Consider the following 19,628-nt stretch of genomic DNA (forward strand, 5'->3'; position numbering starts at 1 on the left):
CCTGTCCTCTGGGCTGAGTCCACCCTATAGGAGGAGTGGTAGGCTTGTAAAAGCAACAGGGTAGTCTTTGGCCATCTAGTGGCTTCCACAATCTGATTTGCCACTTTCCCTTTATGAATCTCATGATACATGTTTTTCTTGTAAGGAAAAAGAAGACATTCAAGATACGCCACGGTAACCATTTCGTCTCTTCTCATCCATCACCTGTGGGGATGCAGAGTGGTTTTGTAAAAGGCTTGAAGGTGCCAGAACCACCTTTGCAGTATTTTAGGCATCAGCCTGTGCTTTACCTTATGGTACCTTCTTCATTCCCTCCCCATCACCCTCTCTTTCCCCGGGCCCCCGACCCCTGCCATAGCCAGATGGCTTGTGGCTGCTTAGTTAGGTTGGGAAAGATGAATTTCAGAGAAGGAATGGAGGTACTCCCTCATTCAGCCACTGGGGTCTTAACTAGAGAAAAGGTGTATGAACACTTTTGTGCTGATGTGCCAGAGGTTGGGAGGAAAAGTGGAGTGCTGTTTCTGAAACCATGTTCACCTGATTATACTAGTCATTAATGGCAGGTGCTCTTTCATTATCTATATTGTGCCCTGTAGGTTGAATAGTTCAGTAAACTTAGTACCAAGAGCCAAATTCTGGACTTGAATGCTAATGAACAGAAGACTTTGAAAGCATTTATGTTTGTGTAACTAAGGAATGGTACTAGCGAGAAAAGTAAATATGATTTCTCAAGGTCTCAGGATTCACTCTGTAGCTACTTGAGCCAATGTACTAATGTTTACTCTCCTTGCCATTGACTATATTTGGAACTGTTACTACTCCTTCCTTCCAAAAACTGATCACCTCCTCTGTATTCTTTCTCTGTCTTCCCAATCTGCTCCCTTGGTGAATGCATCTGACCTCATTCATGGTTTCCTATAGTCCTTCCACACTGAGGTTTCTACATCTTCAGCGTCTTACCCAGACACCTGTAGCTGACTCCAGGACATCTCCACTTGACTGTCTATCCTGCCATCAGCTCACAGTAGGCATGTCAAGAAGACCCTGTGGCCCTAAACCTATCCGCTCTTCCATGTTATCCAGCTTTTAGTCACCCAGTGCTGAAAGCCAGGCATTATTCAGCTTTGACCTGGTCCTTCTATTTCTTCTAATACCTGTCCATCATTTCTTTGAAATGTCTCTCACGTATGTTCCTTCGTCTCAATTTCGGCTGCCGTCACTTGAGGCTGGGTCCTGAACTTTTGTGCTTTGACCACTGTAACAACCTTCGACTTGGTCTCCCTAAGTGCTACCCAAATTCCTACTCTGCCCTCATGGACTGCTAACTCTCTAAAAAAGCTGGTTTCATCATATCGACCCCCTTCCCCCGCCCAAGTCTCCAAAGACTTCTCAGGTCTGTGGATGCCATCCCGAGGCCTCTAGTATCTGCTCCATGCATGAGTAGAAAACTTGACCCCCATCATCTCCCCACAGGAGCCCCGTGCTTCAGCCAGACCTGTCTCTTACACCGCCTGATTTGGTCTCCCCATTCCTGATGCCGGCCCTTAGAGCATCAGTTAACTGAAGTAAGAGGGAGATCCAGAGCCCAGAGAACTGGGGGCTGGGGGGCAGATGGGGAGAATAAAAAGTGAACTGGCAGCATTCCAGTAAGGGTGTGACTTGAGGGGGAGGATGTGACAGAAGGTGCTTTATTATAATGATGAGAAGTTGCAGAAGGAAGGGGGAGAAAGGTGGAGTATGACCTTTGGAGGTTTATTAGCGTGAACTAGACCAACATGTTGTGATTTAAATCAGTCTGCAGTTGCCTGGAGGTGTGGCAGTGTAATCAGGAGTTCTATCTTTTTGCATTTGTCTGTGCCCAAGGGGACCTGCCTAACTAGACAGGAGACAACAGAATTCCGGGGAGAATATCTAGGCTTTAATACAGCCATGGCATTGGAAAGTGTGTGTGGGGGGAGTGGGGAGGTACCTCCTGGTTTATTTCTTGTAGGAGAAAGCTGAAGATGGGCGGGGCAAAGCTGTCCCTCTTTCTTAAAAGCTCACATGTGCTTTGACTCTATAACCTCCACCTCATAGGGATGGCTCTGAGCTGCACGTTAGAAGTCTGGTGAAATCTAGGTCCTGTTACAAAAATCAGTTTTTAAAAAGTGGTCATGATACATCCTGTCTGGTAGGTCACCCGCCCACTGTCATGTACCTGTGGCAAAGGGTGTCACTTTAGCACGCAGCCACAATCTGCCATGGACTAGATAGATACATGACCCTGGGAAAGTCACTTTCCTTTTATGAGGTTAATTTTCTTATCTGTAAAAATGAAGGGATTAGACTAGGTTATTCCCACTGTTCTTTCCAAAAAAGGACAGGAGAGAACTGTATAACCGAAAGATAGGAAAGGGGAGTAGTTGAGGCATGGAATTCAGGGTGATTTCAAAATTGCTTTAAATTTTAGAAAACATAGAAAACATGGTTCCTGTCCATGCCTACTGTGCTCTTCTGCACACTTACTCAGTGAATGTCACTCCATTTTAGTGGTAAATGTCACTCCATCTTACTGATGTCATTTTTGTCTGCTAACAGCTCCATGATTCCCGGCAATGGTGACCTCTGAAGAGTGTGGAACTGGGAGTTTTGGGGAGATATTGACTGACCTTGTATTTCTGTTGGAATTTTCAACAATGAATGTTTATTTGTATAATGTAAAAAAAAACTGCTCATAAAATTGAGAAAAAACTTTTTAAAAAGTCTGAGGGCATCTAGATGGTTCACTTGGTTGAGCATCTGACTCTTGATCTCAGCTCGTGTCATGATCCTGGGGTCCTGGGATCCAGCCTTTCTTCATGCTCCCTGCTCAGTGGGGAGCCTGCTTCTCTCTCTCTCTCCCTCTGCCACCACCCCCACCATTCTCTCTCTCTCTCTCTCTCAAATAAATAGATTATCTTTAAACAAATCAGTCTGGGGGAAAGAGATGCTATGCAATCTTAGGAAAGTCACGAGTGGCCATTCTAGAGTATCCTCTGTTCAATTTTTTCTGCAGTGTTTGGGTGGGTTAGCCTTACTTCTGTCCTTGTGTCTTTCCAAGGCCACCTTTGTTAATTTTTATTCTCTGTATGTGTTCATAAAAATTTCTCCTATCAGAACCCAAAGTCTCAACAGTTGAACATGTGATCTGCCCAGCGGCTTTTTTTTCCCTGACATTAAGTCAATAGCTACAGTTGAAATGGTCCGAGAGTGAGAGAGGTAACATTTTACACTATATCTGACTGGGTTTGGCCAATTCTTTGCTTCTCTAGGGTATTTTTCCTTTAGTAACAGTGCAATTGACTCTCAGAGAGAAAAGTTTCTAAAGTTCTGGTTCTACATGTTAGCATCCTCTGGTGAAGATAAAATTTCTTTTGATCTTACCATGTTTTCAAGTGAGAGGTGTGCTACTTCATAATTTCATCCTGATTCTCTGGGGTAAGAATTGAAAACTCATACATGCATTTTGGAGATATTTTAGACTAATCTTTAGGTTTATTTATCCACTAACCCCTCCCCCCCCATTCTAGGAATTCTAAAGAGACTGGTGATACAAAATCACGAACTTTGTGTCAGTAGAATCAAACTGTGAATCATTTCCTTGCCCAGTTTACTTAAAAATAGGCACTCATGGTGGCACCTGGGTGGCTCAGGCGGTTAAGTGTTTGACTTCAGCTCAGGTCATGATCTCAGGGTCGTGGGATCAAGCCCTGTGTTGGGCTCTGTGCTCAGCAGGGAGTCTACTTCTCCTTCTCCCTCTGCCCTTCACTGTGCTCATGCTCTCTCTGCCTCTGTCTCTCTCAAATAAATAAATACAATCTTAAAAAAATAGACGCTCATGAGGGCCTTTAGCCATCTGCTGGAAAAACAATCCTGTGGTCCACACACTGTCAAATACACTTCAGCAATGTACTAGGGGGTCAATTTCTTAGGCATTTTTTTAACAAGTAGAAGACTCAAGTAAGCTGGAATTATTTGGTGTGATCTTGACTCGTAGTATTTCCTGAAGTATGTGGATAGAAATTAGTTGATGGACCAAAACACAGAATGGCAACATCCAGAGTTCTCAGGGAGAGGACTGATTGAATCAAATAAAATGGACTTTGAGCATTTTAGCAATTTCAGGACACTAGGTGCCCATGGGGGCAGTAACTCAGACAACAAGAAATCCAAGAGAACTGGATATTCTTAAAACCAGTAATTTTTGTAAGAAAAAGTGATATTAGTAATCCCAAATGATAGGCCACCTCGTTACACCTGAAAGTGTATCAGAACCTCAAGTCACTAAAAAGTGAAACCAGTCCAAATCGCTAGAGTTTTATGGGGGAAGAAATGTGTCAGGGTGAGAAAGTATAGTACCAGAAGAGAAGTTTAAGGGAGATACAAGAGGCAAGACAATTCCAATCTTTTAATGATATGATGTCTTCCTAATGTGTAGTTCACCATTTGAACAAGCTCCTTTGTAAGGGTGCTGCCTGGAAACACAATTTAGAAAGAAGTTTGAATGTTTTAAGGTGATCTGGCTAGCATGGTGGTCTGTTTATGTAAGAGGACAAGAAAACCTTGTCTTATATCTCTCAGAATTAAAGTCTGTTTTAGTTGTGAGAAGAAAACCCCAAGAGTTTTAAAGTTTTAACGTACACTGATAGTCCGTATAAGGCTAAGGGCAAAGACCAAGGGAAAAGGCATCTGTCTCCTCCAGAGATAGAGTTGATTTGAAAAGCAAGGCTTCCTACTTACTCTTCACATCATTCTGTCTTACTGGTCAGTTCACCAACACAGGAACAGTCCGCACTGACAAAGTTGACAGAGCATCAGATTGGAGAAGAAATTAAGTTTGTCAGAAAATGTGGAAATTGATTTAGTCCGATTTATGAGTTGCCCTCAACTTTCAGAGAGCAAATGGAAAAGGGAAATAGTTTATCTTTCAGCAGGAGAAATGATGGCCCTGCTAAATTTAAACTCCTTGGCTTTAACTTGCAACATCTGGAAAAATACTCAAATCCGTTCATCGTCTGGTTTGTAACCACCTTGAAGAAGAGCCCAAGGTCCAGGATAGCTCTATGGGATTGTGAAGGGCAAATATTACCAGGCTGATTTCATTTCCTTTAATAAAAGATTTTAAAAAGTCTTGTTAAAGAAAGGGAAGCAACATGTATTATCTCTCCCTGAATCCCAGGGAAGCCTTTTATTCATCAGGAAGGCCTTCTAACAAGCTATGAAGACTTACTTGGGCTGAGTTGAACTGTTACTTTTCAGAGGAGTGTCCAAATAGGCTTTCAGGCATGTGTGCCGAGAATGGGTCGGTGCAGTGGCTCAGCACTAAGTCAGAGGGACCCAGTGAGTGGTGCCCTTCTAGTGAGAGAGCCTGGGTTGTGACAAGCTCTATTTCTGCTCTTTAAAAAGATTCCCTACGGTTGATTCACTTTCAATAGCTATCACCCTATTGGATTGGAATTATCCGTTTATTTCTTGATTTACAAGTATCCCATTTACATAGTTAGAGGGGTGCTTCTCTTGTGGAAAATTAGATGTTGCTGCCCTAAATATGTTTTTTGCTTACTTTAGAAGGGGAGATTCACAGCACATTCATTAAATTTGCATGTAATCCTAAACCTAACAAGGTTGTTTATATTTTGGAAAAGGATTACAAGTGCCATTTACAAGTGGAGGGATTTTCCAAAAGGGCTCTAGCACCACTCCCACATTGCCTTCAAGGACAGTTGATCCGCTTTTATCTTTCTTACTTGTTTATACTTCCTGTCATGATTTTGATGGAGGAAAGGGTTCTCCTCTTTTCAAAAATAAGAATAAATTAAAATTGATGAATTAGGGAAATGGTCTGGCCAAGGTGGGATGAAGCTCGGGAAGGAAAAGTATTAGGATGGTGAGGTTTGGGGGAGCCACTAAATAACACCTCCACCTTTCCCTCCTCCATTGAAACCAATGACGAAATAAGACCCAAGGAGCCAGCCAGAGTTCTGAATAACAGCTGTCTTCCTGACAAAGGCTAGACTGGAGGTGTGCATTCCCAAAAAAGCTTCTAAACTGTTCACACATTGATAGACCTCCCCTATAGGTCTGATGTAGGGACAGAGCCTATACCTTAAGCAACCAATGTCAGAACATACCAGGAGATTAGAAAGACATGCTTCCTCCTCCATGGGAGCATGCCAATTTCCTGCAAAACCTAGCAGTCAAATAAGAAGATGGAAATAAGGTCACAGAGGATAGTAGAAAAATATTTTCTTTTAGGCTTTGACCTTCCAGGGAAAGGAGTGAAGATTCTCTCTTTTCTGTGGTGATACGAGGGGTCAGTAAATGGCCAGTGGTTAGTCAGTAGAGCTGGAACAGAACCCAAGGCACTGATAGGCTGAAAGGCTCATCATACTTTCTCTGTTGGTATTCAAAGACATTTTCAATTAACTGTACATATTTCAACTGGGCCTGAATGAGCATATATATTAATATGTGAGGTGTTTTGTTTCTGTAAGTCAGATTCATATAATGGTATGGAATTATGAGGTATGAAAGCTTGAAGGGACCTTCGAGTTCTTTAGCCTTTAGGCTAAACTTAAAGGCTAAAGTTCTTTAGCCTTTTCATTGCTTAGATGAGGTACCAGGCCCAGCAGAGTGTAACTGACTTCCTCTGGACCAGTTGTTTTGATAGTTAGTTACAGCCAGGATAGACTAGGGTCTTCTAAGTCCTAGATCACTCGCTGCTCCCCATACCCCACTGGTCTGCATTTAGACATCAGGGAAGGTAGGCTTCGGTGAAAGGAAATTTGGAAATTTCGTGAAATGTATGAACTTTTAAGCTACTATAACAAGACTTGTCTATGAAGTGAACATGCAGAATAGGTAGAAGATCCTCAAGTAATTAATGGTTTAAATTGGCTACCTGGGTTCAAATCCTGGCTGTGTCATTTACTAGTTGTTTGACTTGGATGAGTTGCTCATCCTTTCTGAGCCTCAGTGGGCTTATCTACAAAGTGGAAATAAGAGCAGCACCTACTTGATGGGGTGCTGGACGACGAGGAGGATACTGTGCTTAGCATGAGGTCCTGACACATTGGCCCAGAAACACATTACCTATTATTATTATTCAGCACCACCATCATCCTATGACTTCTGGGAGACTTTTAAAACTTGATCTGTAGAGACAGTAAACTCTTAATTTAGGATTTCACTGATCCCAGGTTACTCTTTTGTCCCAAACCTCTGTTTCTTCATGTGTCCTGGGCTAGAAGTTTGTCAGCATCTTCCCTCTCTACTTGTAGGCCCATGGTCTATCTGTCATCAGATCCTATCTTGTTGGTTTGAAATGTTCCTTAGTTAACCCCTTGCTCTTCATCCCTATCCTAATCCAGGCCCTGCTTCTCTCAGGCCTGGATTACTAATTCAAACCTTCTAGTTTTCTTTTTCCTGACCACAGGTTCTCCTTCCCCAATCAGTCCCCTATGTCACTGCCAGACTGACCTACTTGAGATACTGCTTTGATCCTGTTTCCCCCCTGCCTCGGGGTCTGTAGTGTGTCTATTGTCTGCAGAAGACAGGCCAGGCTCTTTTGCCCGACCTCCAAGTCCTTCTAGAACATCTCTGTCCAATAGACATATAATGCCAGCCATACACAAAATGTAACATTTTCTAGTAGCCACATTAAGAAGTACAAAGAAACCGGTGAAACTTTTAGTGATACATTTTATTTAACTGCAAATATTCAAAACATTATCATTGCAACATGTCATCAATATAAAAATCAATACTCAGGTATTGTCATTCTTTTTTTTTTTCTTCCCAGTCCTCAAAATGCCATGTCTTTTACACTTTTTTTATTCCTTTTTTTTAAATTTATTTTTTATTGGTGTTCAATTTACTAACATACAGAATAACCCCCAGTGCCGTCACCCATTCACTCCCACCCCCCGCCCTCCTCCCCTTCTACCACCCCTAGTTCGTTTCCCAGAGTTAGCAGTCTTTACGTTCTGTCTCCCTTTCTGATATTTCCCACACATTTCTTCTCCCTTCCCTTATATTCCCTTTCACTATTATTTATATTCCCCAAATGAATGAGAACATATAATGTTTGTCCTTCTCCGACTGACTTACTTCACTCAGCATAATACCCTCCAGTTCCATCCACGTTGAAGCAAATGGTGGGTATTTGTCATTTCTAATAGCTGAGTAATATTCCATTGTATACATAAACCACATCTTCTTTAGCCATGTCTTTTACACTTATATCACATCTTAAGTCAGACTAGCCATGTTTTAAGTGCTCAGTAGCCACAAGGGGCTCAGGGATACCAGAGCAAGTACAATTCCAGAGTGTGACTCACTGCCACTATCACCCCCCCCCAAACAAGACCTACTTAAGTCTTACTTCTTCCTGGTTTAGAAAAACAAAATTGGATTGGTAATACCATCCCTATTTATAGGGTTGTCCTCAACAAATGTGAAATGGGATATGGCTCTGTAAGTTGTAAAGCTCCATAAAAATGTATAGAACTCATCATCATGAGTCAAGATTTTACTGACTCAATATGAAAATAGGGTACCTTTGGAGTGAGTTGAAAGAAAAGACTGTATTAAGAAGGTAAGTGTGGATGGGGGGAGGGGCACCTGGCTGGCTCAGTCTTAGTGGAGCATGCAGCTCTTGATTTCGGGGTTGTTTGAGCCCCATATTGGGTGTAGAAATGACTTACAAATAAAATCTTAAAAAAAGAAAGTAAATGGGATGTTCTGAATTCACTTATTAAAGAAAGTCAACTCTAAGCAATGAAGAATATAATGAGAATGAGAATGAAGAATATAAACATCTACTTTCTACCACTAGCTCTTTATAATTATCTTTTGCAAAGAAATTTGTCACATGAATAAAGTTCTCTAAATATTGAGATTAATCTGTAGGCTTTTTCCTCTTCAGCATTGTGAGGAATGCATTTAGGGACATTTAATTCTTCTCTTGAAGAAGCTAAACTGCTCCCAAGAAGTTCATTGCTTTGGGCAGTAAATGTGGCTCCACTTTGTGATACCGAGGTAGGAGTAGCATCCACATTTCTTGTATTGTTCCATTCACTGCAAAGAATTGGAATTGGCCTGAAAACAGAATGCCACCAATTCAGTTGCAGAAACGATTTGTAAAATGCTTTCAATCCATATTATAAAGGGAAATTTAAAAGGCAGTTATTCCAACAGATTGATTAGTAAGATGATGAAAAATCAGAACACATTATTTTAAAGATGGACAAGTTACAGGGTGGTTGTTTAAGTGGTACCCATGTCTAATCCCAACCCTTTCTTGAATCAAGTAAGTCTGTTAATTCTTCTTTGGCCACGCCTTGAACTACTCTGGCTCCCAGGAGTTCAATCCTCACTATAGATAGAATGTTGAATGTATGGTGTGGAAATAAGATTGCTATGTGAAGTCACTTTGAAAAAGAAGTCAACTTAATAACGTGGCTTGTGGATGAATGACCCACCATTCTCAGGTTTGCCCAGGCCACAGAGCTCAACCTAATGGACTACCTCTTTTCCTCACCCGGCTCTTCTAATTAGCTCCTAAAAACCTTGTGACTGCCTCTGAAATACTTCATTCATTGGTGGCAGCCTCCTCCCCTCCCCACTGCTTTTGCCCAGGCTTTCATCACTCTTCCCATAAGCTATTGCAGCAGTTTCCAAACCAGTTTCCCTGCCTTGAGCTTCAGAAGCCTCCCCTATACCCCCTCCCCAATTTATTCTCCAGGTCCCTAGCGGAACAATCTTGCTAAAAGGTATATCTATCTGATCATGACACTCCCCTAATTAAAAACCTCAAGTCATTCCCAGAGCCAACAGATAAAATCCAAACTCCTGAGCACAATGTACAAAGCACTGTATGGTCAGAGCCCCACTTATCAGCCTCGCCTCCCGCCATGTACCCAGAACAATGATAATCAAATTACTTGTGGTTCTCCACAAAGCTCTAGCCTCTTATGGATTCTTGTTCTCTTCCTTGGCACACCCCTCCACTCCTACCATCAATTTGGGACGTCCCATGCTCTTCCACAGATGCCCCATGCTCAGGGAGAAGCCCTCCCTGACTTCCTAGCCACTTGCCCTTTCAGCCTTCCTGCCAAAAACTGCATTTCTCATTCCTCTGTGACAAGAGCTCCTCAAGGGCCTAACCCCTTCCATATCCTCAGTGTATGGCGTTCTGCCCAATATGGTGGGGTTGATCCATGCCAATTTGTTGACTTAAGGAAAGAATTCCTGCTGTCCCTCCCAACTTTGTACCTTTCCTGTCCGCCACAAAGCAGAAAGCTTATTTTTGAATTCAGCTCAATTTGTTTGATTTATTTATTTATTTATTTATTTATTTATTTATTTATTTATTTATTTATTATATTTTTTATTGGAGTTCAATTTGCCAACATATAGCATAACACCCAGTGCTCATCCCGCCAAGTGCCCCCCTCAGTGCCCATCACCCAGTCACCCCAATCCCCTGCCCACTTCTCCTTCCACTACCCCTTGTTCATTTCCCAGAGTTAGGTGTCTCTCATGTTTTGTCACCCTCACTGATATTTTCACTCATTTTCTCTCATTTCCCTTTATTCCCTTACACTAATTTTTCTATTCCCCAAATGAATGAGACCATATCATGCTTGTCCTTTTCCGATTGACTTATTTCACTCAGCACAATACCCTCCAGGTCCCTCCACATCGAAGCAAATGGTGGGTATTTGTCGTTTCTACTGGCTGAGTAATATTCCATTGTATACATAGACCACGGCTTCTTTATCCATCTTTCGATGGACACCGAGACTCCTTCCACAGTTTGGCTATTGTGGACATTGCTGCTATAAACATTGGGGTGCAGGTGTCCCGGCGTTTCACTGCATCTGTATCTTTGGGGTAAATCCCTAGCAGTGCAACTGCTGGGTCGTAGGGCAGATCTATTTTTACCTCTTTGAGGAACCTCCACACAGTTTTCCAGAGTGGCTGCACCAGTTCACATTCCCACCAACAGTGCAAGAGGGTTCCCCTTTCTCCACATCCTCTCCAACATTTGTTGTTTCCTGTCTTGTGAATTTTCCCCATTCTCACTGGTGTAAGGTGGTATCTCATTGTGGTTTTGATTTGTATTTCCCTGATAGCCAGTGATGTGAAATTCAGCTCAATCTGTAACCTGCTGATATTTCTAGGTAATTTGATGAGGACCTGGGGCTCCAAAGATTTAGTCTCATGTGCTACTTTCCCTAGGCACTAGAAGTCATATCTACAGTGTGCCAAAGGAACACGTGCAAAGGTTTTACCTTTCGATCCTTTGATCTATAGGATATGTTAGGAGTCTTTTTAAAAACAAACAAACAAACAAACAAACAAACAAACAAACTAAGCATGTCTTTAATTTTACAGAATCCCAGACTATTGGACTGGAATGGATCTTAACCAGGCCCTCCTTCACCTTACATGGTTATGCAGGTTCTGAATTGTTCAGCTGCAGGGAGTGCCATTCTCATGGATTCCAGTGGGAATGACTCCTCCCTCGGGTTGTATTTTGCACAGCCTCACAAGGTGTCCCTGTTTGCCTTAACCTTCTTCATTTTCAGAGAGTATGATTTAGGTCCTCAGAGCCAACAGGTTTGCTCAAGATCACGCAGACACTGCCCCCTTTCTGCCTCCCACTCATCCCGACCCAAACTGCTTCTGAAGACTGGGAAACCAGCAAAATAGCTTTGGCTGGAGTTGTGTAGATAATGGACAGTATGCCTTCAGCCAAATGTGATATTTGAATGCTTTACTTTATCTCTTGTCATTTGCTTTTGCTTCCACCTCCATCTGTCCTGGCCTGGTTGGCATGACTTCAGCATCTCACACTGCTGCCCTTAGGGCTCCCAAGACTCAGGTGGCCACTGGTCCCACCAAGTTGCCCAGCTGTGCTGTGTGCTCTCTCCCTTGCTGGACTTCTCCTCTGTGACTCGCTCTTAGCCGCCAATTCTTCTTTTGGCCTCTCTTCTTTACATTTGAAGCTGCTTTGTTTTTCTGGCCATGACTGCCCCATCACTGTGATCTTTTCCTCCTCTTCCACAAACCATTAAATCATAGCATGCTGGCTGCTGACCTTGGTTCTTCAGTTCCTGGCTGCTGTCCAGAGCTGCTGGGGGTGCCTCAGGGATGCTGCTGCTTTGCCAAAACTTTTTAAATTTCTTTCTCCCCTTTTTCTAGACTTGGGGCTTTCTAAATGTTTGAAGATACCAGAAGGGTTGTCTCCAAATAGTTGTGGCTCTATTCCTAGAATTCCCCCTTGATTCTTATTTAAAGTGAAAATATTGTTTGGGAGGAGGAATCGGTTAGAAATGTTCAGGTAGATCAAACATTCAAGAAAGAATTGTCTCTATGAAGGACAGTGCATTTAAAAATTGTGCTTCCTCTCCTCTGTACTTCATGCTCATCATCCATGTCAAACTAAGGTAAATACTGAGATGTTTGGGTAGTTTCGATTGGACCTGAACAGAAGACTGGACTCCTTGAACCAGAGCCTTCCAGCCATAATGGATGAAAACATTGTTTGCATCTTTGCTGTTGGGCATTAATGTGGATGGATCTTTCTGAAACTGATGGCTTGCTTTAGTTCCATTTGGTTGGCCAAGACATAGAATATAATTAGATCAAGGAACTATTCATTCATTAGATGTTTGATACTTGCTGTTTAGTGGTTGCTTGCACTTTATATTATTGTTCATTGTGTAATCGGGAATTTCTTTGTAAATGTTTGGTTTTCAGGCTGGTTGGAAGGAAAATCACGCAACATTCATGAGTGAACTAAAAAATCTTCAGGCTTCTGGACTGACTACTCTTGGTCAGGCTCTAAGATCCTCATTTGATTTGTTAAATCTCAATAGATTAATATCTGGAATAGACAATTATGGACAGGTAAAAAAAACTTTAAGTGAGTACAGCTAATTTATTTTGGTGACTTGGGTTAAGAGTTTAAAATTGGGTGTGGTTACCAAGTTTTTTTTTTTTTTTCCAAGTTTTTTTTTTTGCTATTTGTCACAACTGCCAAAAGGAAATCTGTATCTTTTAAATACCTGCTTTGAAAAAGATCCCTCTTTTGGGGAGGGGAGTTTTGTATGTGGCTTGATCATAAAATATGTAGTGAAAAGTGACTCCCCATCATATCATCAGAGATCTGAGAATGAGATGAATAAATTGCTGAGAAATATTGGAATGAGGCCATTAAAGAGTGTTTCAGTGTCATGAACTCCCTTGTCTCTCCCAATTCAATGAAAAAGCTCTAGAATAAGAGGAAGGCAAGATAGCATCTGGTGCTCCTGTTGTCCTTACTCTAGAATCTCTGATCACAATAACCAGACTCACTGCCTGAGCTCCAGAGCATAAGTCACTATTGTCCCCCCAATCTGTGCCAACGTTTTGACTCAGGGGAATGAATTCACAGATGTGGATGCTGCTGCCATTATAATCTCTCTACTATCTTTCTCTTATGATTACTTGGAAAGCAGAAGGAGAGGAGTATTTGGTTGTTATAGTTTGGGGAGTTCCAGAATTATATGAATTCCTCAGTTTATTCTGAATGTTACCTCGGCGGGGATCGTTATTTTGATTCCCACCCACTTTAGCCCCTAATCTTTCCCTTCTTACTTATCCAGGCAAATTTTGTCACATACTTGAGAGATCACTGGCAAGACAAATGTAAAAAAGTTTAAATGCAATTTTATTACTTTACATGGCTCTAATACTTGTTAAATGTATTTTAGGGGAGAAATCCATTTTTTTTAGAACCATCTATTTTAATTACCATCACAGATGGAAACAAGTTAACAAGTACTGCTGGTGTTCAAGAAGAGGTGAGATTTCATTTTTTTAAAGTTTCGTTTAAATGGCAGAGAACATGCCGCTATTTCTGTGGGAGGTGTACGTTGCCAGTTAAGAATAAGTTGGATCAAACCTTCCATCTTCATGAGCCCTGAAAGATTATCGAGTACATGAAAGAAAAGTGACCCTTTTAACTCTTTCTTCATTGTTGCCCAGGTTGTTATGATGAAACTTTTCAACTTTTGCCTTATCAGCTTCATCTTCCTTTGAATTCTCCTCTGCCCGGAAGTGAACTAACCAAAGAACCTTTTCGTTGGGATCAAAGGTTATTTGCCCTGGTGCTACGTTTGCCTGGATTGGCTTCTACAGAACCAGAGCAACTAGGGAGTGTACCAACTGATGAGTCTGCCATCACACAGATGTGTGAAGTCACAGGAGGTATGGGCAATAACTTGTATTTCTAAAGGAAGAATTCAGAGCAACAGGGGGTGGTTCTTCTTAAATGCCATATTCTGTCTGGCCTTGCTTTCCTTCAGAATCCTTTAGCTCTGCTGCTTACGCTCATAATGAGCATGAGGTTTGCTGCCAACGTAGTTATGATTAGTTCAAGGTATATTTTAGGATTTCAGATGCTTATATTGTTAAGTAGTATTTTATTTGATCAAACTTTCACAATTTGTTTTTCTTTTTGGTATAGGTCGCTCCTACTGTGTTAGAACACAAAGGATGTTGAATCAGTGTTTAGAGTCTCTAGTTCAGAAAATTCAGAGTGGTGTAGTTATTAACTTTGAAAAAACGGGACCAGATCCACTTCCTGTTGGAGAAGGTACAGTAGATGACTTTTTTTTTTTACCCTGGAGAATGATCTGAGATTGGGAAGATATTCAGCTAATAATAGACAGTCTTTACTGTCTATACACATTCATGTGGTTGTGAACATCCATCCAAGCAACTGCCATTCATTCACTGCCTTTGTATGTGTCAGGTGGTCAGATTCTAACAACTTTAATTTGACATCAGATCTTACAAAAATTTTTCCTTTTCCCCATCCAATTCATATCCCCTTGTCCCAGTTCTGGGATACACCAAATTACTCTCTTGATTCATTAAGTATCTGGAGAATCACTTTGGAGTGCCACTTAACCAGTAACCTGGTTTAGGTCTTGTGAGTGCCAAATGTGCCAAGTGATCTTTATGAAATCTGTGTTTGTCACCACATGTCAGCGAGAGATTGTGAACGTTTGTCTAGAAACTGCTGATATCCTGTAAGATCCTACACCAGGATTTTCCTGGCCACTTTTTAGCTGCAGAAACTTTTCTCTTCAAATGACATTTTACAGAAAGTTCAGCGTCTCAAAATAGATGATCACAGAGAGTACCTTTGTGTAAGGGAAGGGTCTTCTCTCTTATATCATCTTAGCACCACAAGGCTTCCTGGAGCATAAGGCTGCTGCTTCTCATTCCTGAGTGCTCACACACATCATTACCATGGTGCTTGTCTGATCGGATCCATACATTTTCATTAATGGCCACAATTAGTGGTGACTGCTCAGAGAGACACATGTTTCTGTCTGAAGCCATTGGATCCTGTGATTCCTGGCCTTTTGAATGTTTAGTTCCTAGAACCCTTTAAGAAGCAGTTGGAAACAGGAGAGACTTCTCTCCCTAGAATAATGGACATAGGCCACACAAATACAATTTTGTATTTAATTCTAGGGTTTCTTGGACTCCAATTTAAGAACACTCACCACAGAAGACTGAAGCCTCACAATCTATTTTAAATTCATTAAATTAATTGAGGAAAGACATGTTCTTTTGCTAATGATTGACTGCTCCATCCATACTTTCGTGTTCGTTATCTAAATGTGAACTGGGAACTGTCCCACTGAAAGCCGATTAGATTTGGTGTCCTGTGAATAGCTCAGATTTTCTTTCTAGATCCAATTCTCCTTTGTCCAGAGTTCTCAGCCTTTGAGATTCTGATGAAAGCTAAGAACTCTCTCCTGAGAAGAATGCACATCCCCAGAATTGTGAGCTCAACTTCAAGGGGTGGGGGTCCTTTTGGTCCCCTGAAGCCATTATATGTCTTCCTTAGAGCTCCATGGACTCTAATAAATCTCTGGGTATAAAGTAATTACTTGTTTAAAGTAATGTGTAAATAAGTAAATCATATGACTTGTAATATAAGAAATATGAGACTCAAATCATTAAAACATGTCCTTTACAAATATAATTTAGACTATTTAATCATTGCATTAAAGGAGATATATATGCCTTCTTTGCGGGGGCAAATGAAATATGCTAGTTTAAATAATTAAAATACATTCAGGATATATCCTTCAGCATTATACAAGCCCAGTTTCCTGGAATTTTAATGGTGGATGGGGAAACTATCATGAATTAGTTCATAACAAACTCAATGCATTTGCATTATGTTCCCTCCCCCAACTATATATATAAATTGTATTGGCAACATTCCTTCTATCTTTGTGTGAATCTGGATCGTGTTTATTTTGCTTTTGTGGTCATTGAGTCTGTTTAGTAAAGAATACTTTTTTTCCCACCTAATTGGGAATAGAAAGAAAAACTAAATGTAATTTAATGACCTATTTTGTCAGATCCCAAAAATGTAAAAACTATACCAGGAGGTGAGCAATTTCATTTGCCTAATTTAGAAAAATAACTCTAGTGGTTTGGTGTGTTTAATTTATGTGTCTAAATTCAGAAAATTAAAAAAACAAATTCAGAAAATTGAAAACTAATTTTATAATAGGTTCCCATAAACTACATGTTTGGGGCATAGATAAAGATGGCGTGGGGTGTTAGATTAGAGGGGTGGATTAGAGGAAAATTGCTAGAGAGAACATTCAGAAATCTTGATACAGTCTTATTTCTTTAATTTTTCATGAATCACTGTTTTGGTTTGTTTTGTACTTTGCTTTTTGCTGAAAATTTTCTGCAAGAAGATCAGTAGCTGTTAAAAGAAAGTCTTGCCTTAGTGTCTTTGTTTACCTTTTAGATGGACTTATGGATTCATCCAGGCCAAGCAATTCATTTGCTGCTCAACCATGGCATAGTTGTCATAAGCTCATTTATGTACGACCTAACTCTAAGACTGGTGTTCCTGTTGGACATTGGCCAATTCCAGAATCTTTCTGGCCAGATCAGAATTTACCTTCACTAGTAAGTGTCATAAAACAAAAAAGTAAACCTCATTCTGGGTTTTCAGTTTGCTGATTAAATTGGGCCTTGTAAAATAGCTTTGAGGCTCTTCAGCCATACCTTCTATCTCTTGCTGGAAGTCTAAGCTTGTACCTAAAAGCAAGAGAGGACTTCCTTGCTATTCTGGTATTCTCTTTCTTTTAATTGCCTTTTGCCACTTGAACTGCCCACTTTGGATGTTTAAAGCATTGTTATTTTTGATGGTGTTGCAATCGGTGGCTTGGTTTTTATTTCTGAGTGTCTGATTTGATTAACATGGGAAATGCAATGTCTAAAGACTGCTAGCATTATTTTTTGTGTACATCCCCAGGAAACGAAAACTTAGCTTACACCTTGCATAGGTTCTAGAAACCTACTCAGAACAGAAGCTCTTCTACTTCCTCCTAGGGAGTCATTAGACACATAGTGCAACTTTGTGGACCTGCTTTTCATCTTTTTTTTTTTTTTTGTAATCAGTGGGACTTGGCATTCCTTGGGAGTGCACCTTTCAATGATGGGTAATTAAGCAATATTTTAAAAATGATCTTTAAGTGAAGACTTTTCTTTTTGTTCACTGCATTGGGAGAAGAGGTTTTGATATTGTAGTTGCTCCTAGTACCAGATGAATTGGCTTTTTCGGAGAGGGGGTGTCTGCTAATGAGGGAAAGCATATGAAACCCACTCTCCCTCGGTCTTCTTCCCTGCCCACCCCCCAGCCTCTGTAAAAAGGCCCAAGTGAGCCTTCTTGGGTGTGTTAGGGGGGTGCATGACGCTCACTACGCCTTCAGTTAGCACCTTCCTGGTTCGGCCAAACTACATTCTGTGTAAGTTGTAGAACTTTCTGACATGAGCTGCATTTTTTTCCTGGATTACTCCTTCTAGGCTCCTTTTTCTCAGGAGACGCCATGAGAATATAGGGCCAAACAGCCACTTCCACCACTGCTGTGGGTGAGGGCACATCTCCTCCACCTTCCCTCAGGGCTCCAAGATCACACACCAGTCAGAGCTCAGTGCCCAGTTGCTCTTAGCTCCAAATCCCAGAGTGAATATTTTGGTTACAAATTTATGTCATTATTGCTAGTGACAGGGCTGCACTTGTGTCTTTATGGCTTTTTGAAAATCGGTTTAAATAGAACAGGCCAGAAATATTTCTCAAGTTTAATTAAAATGAAAATCAGGGGGTCACCTGGGAGGCTCTGTCAGGTAAGCGATTGGCTCTGGTTTCGGCTCAGGTCATGATCTCAGGGTCCTGGGATTGGGCTCCAAGTCAGGCTCTATGCTCAGTGTGGAGTCTGCCTGTCCTTCTCCCTCTGCTTCCCCCCACTTGAGTGTGAGAAGTGCGATACAAATTCCACTTTAAAAGAAATTTCCACTGGTTCTGTGCCTTGCCATTTTTCTGCTTGCTTGTTAGTGGCTCTAGCCCTATCATTAGCTCATTAGATAGCTTGATGGATTTCTTCTTCACCAGTAGGGTCTGGACTACCTGTAACCTCTTGGTACAAAGGAATGAAGGGCAGGTCATGCTTGGACGTGCAAAATGGGTCTGAAAATCAGGGTTCATCTTACGGATCATTAGTGACTTCCTAACCATATTCAAAGCACTTATCATCTTTATTTCATGGAAATTGTAGTTATGGGTATTCTAATTTACCTTTCCTCCTCCAATGCCAAGTAGATGGTAGAGCTAAAGAATCTGTGTGCCCTCCCCGAATGGAAGCTGTTGTCGATGCTCTCTTTTACAAAGCGCCGGTTTATAGTTCAGCGATGGTTTAACAAAACATGAAAGGGATTGCAGATTTTTGTCAGAAATGTAAGCTTGCTTTGATAACAGACTGTATCTTCCCTTTTTGTCTTTTAGCCTCCACGAACATCTCATCCTGTTGTGAGGTTCTCCTGCGTAGATTGTGAGCCAATGGTAATAGATAAACTTCCTTTTGACAAATATGAACTTGAACCTTCCCCCTTAACTCAGTACATCCTGGAACGAAAGTCTCCCCATACCTGCTGGCAGGTACTTACTCTTACCTGGTGGCCAAATGTCTAACCACTCTGGGATCTAGGGACTGTTTTAAGAAGTTTCAAAGGTTATTCTGGGAATAATTAGACTGAATTTGTTAATAATTTTTCTAACAAATGCTATCAAATAAGCCACAGGGCCAGGCAAATAATTTCAGAGTGATAGGAATCATTAGTCCACTGTATATTGCCATTTGAGGTGGTGGAATCTGATTACATTTGTGTATTTGGAGGATTTGGAGGAACCTCCCCCCCTCCCCGCTTACTCAGGGACCCCAGGTTAAGAATCTCTAACCTAAATGATATAATTCTATTTAGTTATGGCTTCTGCAGCTGAAGCTTAGTGTGAGTTTGACAGATTGGAAGCACAAGATCAATTTTTAAAAGTTTTTTTTAATTCCATTAGTTAACAGTACAGTGTAATATTGGTTTCAGGTGTACAAGATATTTTTGACACAAAAAAACCCCATAGGCCCTGAAACTACTTTTTACATTAGTGTAAAGTAATCAAACTTCTCTTCCTGTACAAAGCACATTGGCATGTGTAACATGGATTTTACGTGGATGAGACA

The 19,628-nt window shown here is 41.1% G+C and overlaps 1 protein-coding gene across 13 annotated transcripts in view; it reads left to right on the forward strand.

Annotated features, from left to right (window-relative positions):
• INTS6L (integrator complex subunit 6 like) overlaps positions 1-19,628 on the forward strand; it is an 86,168-nt gene that overhangs the window by 13,291 nt on the left and 53,249 nt on the right. For all 13 annotated transcript variants that reach the window (XR_005386455.1, XR_005386452.1, XR_005386453.1 and 10 more), the window contains 6 exons: positions 12,787-12,936; positions 13,782-13,871; positions 14,094-14,277; positions 14,537-14,665; positions 16,859-17,022; positions 18,899-19,051. Coding sequence is in view for 9 of the 13 variants with exons in the window: in XM_038588386.1 (XP_038444314.1) it covers positions 12,787-12,936; positions 13,782-13,871; positions 14,094-14,277; positions 14,537-14,665; positions 16,859-17,022; positions 18,899-19,051 (870 nt within the window). In the remaining 4 variants the exon portion in view is untranslated. The remainder of the gene's footprint in view (positions 1-12,786; positions 12,937-13,781; positions 13,872-14,093; positions 14,278-14,536; positions 14,666-16,858; positions 17,023-18,898; positions 19,052-19,628) is intronic.

The sequence above is a fragment of the Canis lupus genome, chromosome X (genome assembly GCF_011100685.1).
Source record: "Canis lupus familiaris isolate Mischka breed German Shepherd chromosome X, alternate assembly UU_Cfam_GSD_1.0, whole genome shotgun sequence".
Classification (NCBI taxonomy): Eukaryota; Metazoa; Chordata; class Mammalia; order Carnivora; family Canidae; genus Canis; species Canis lupus.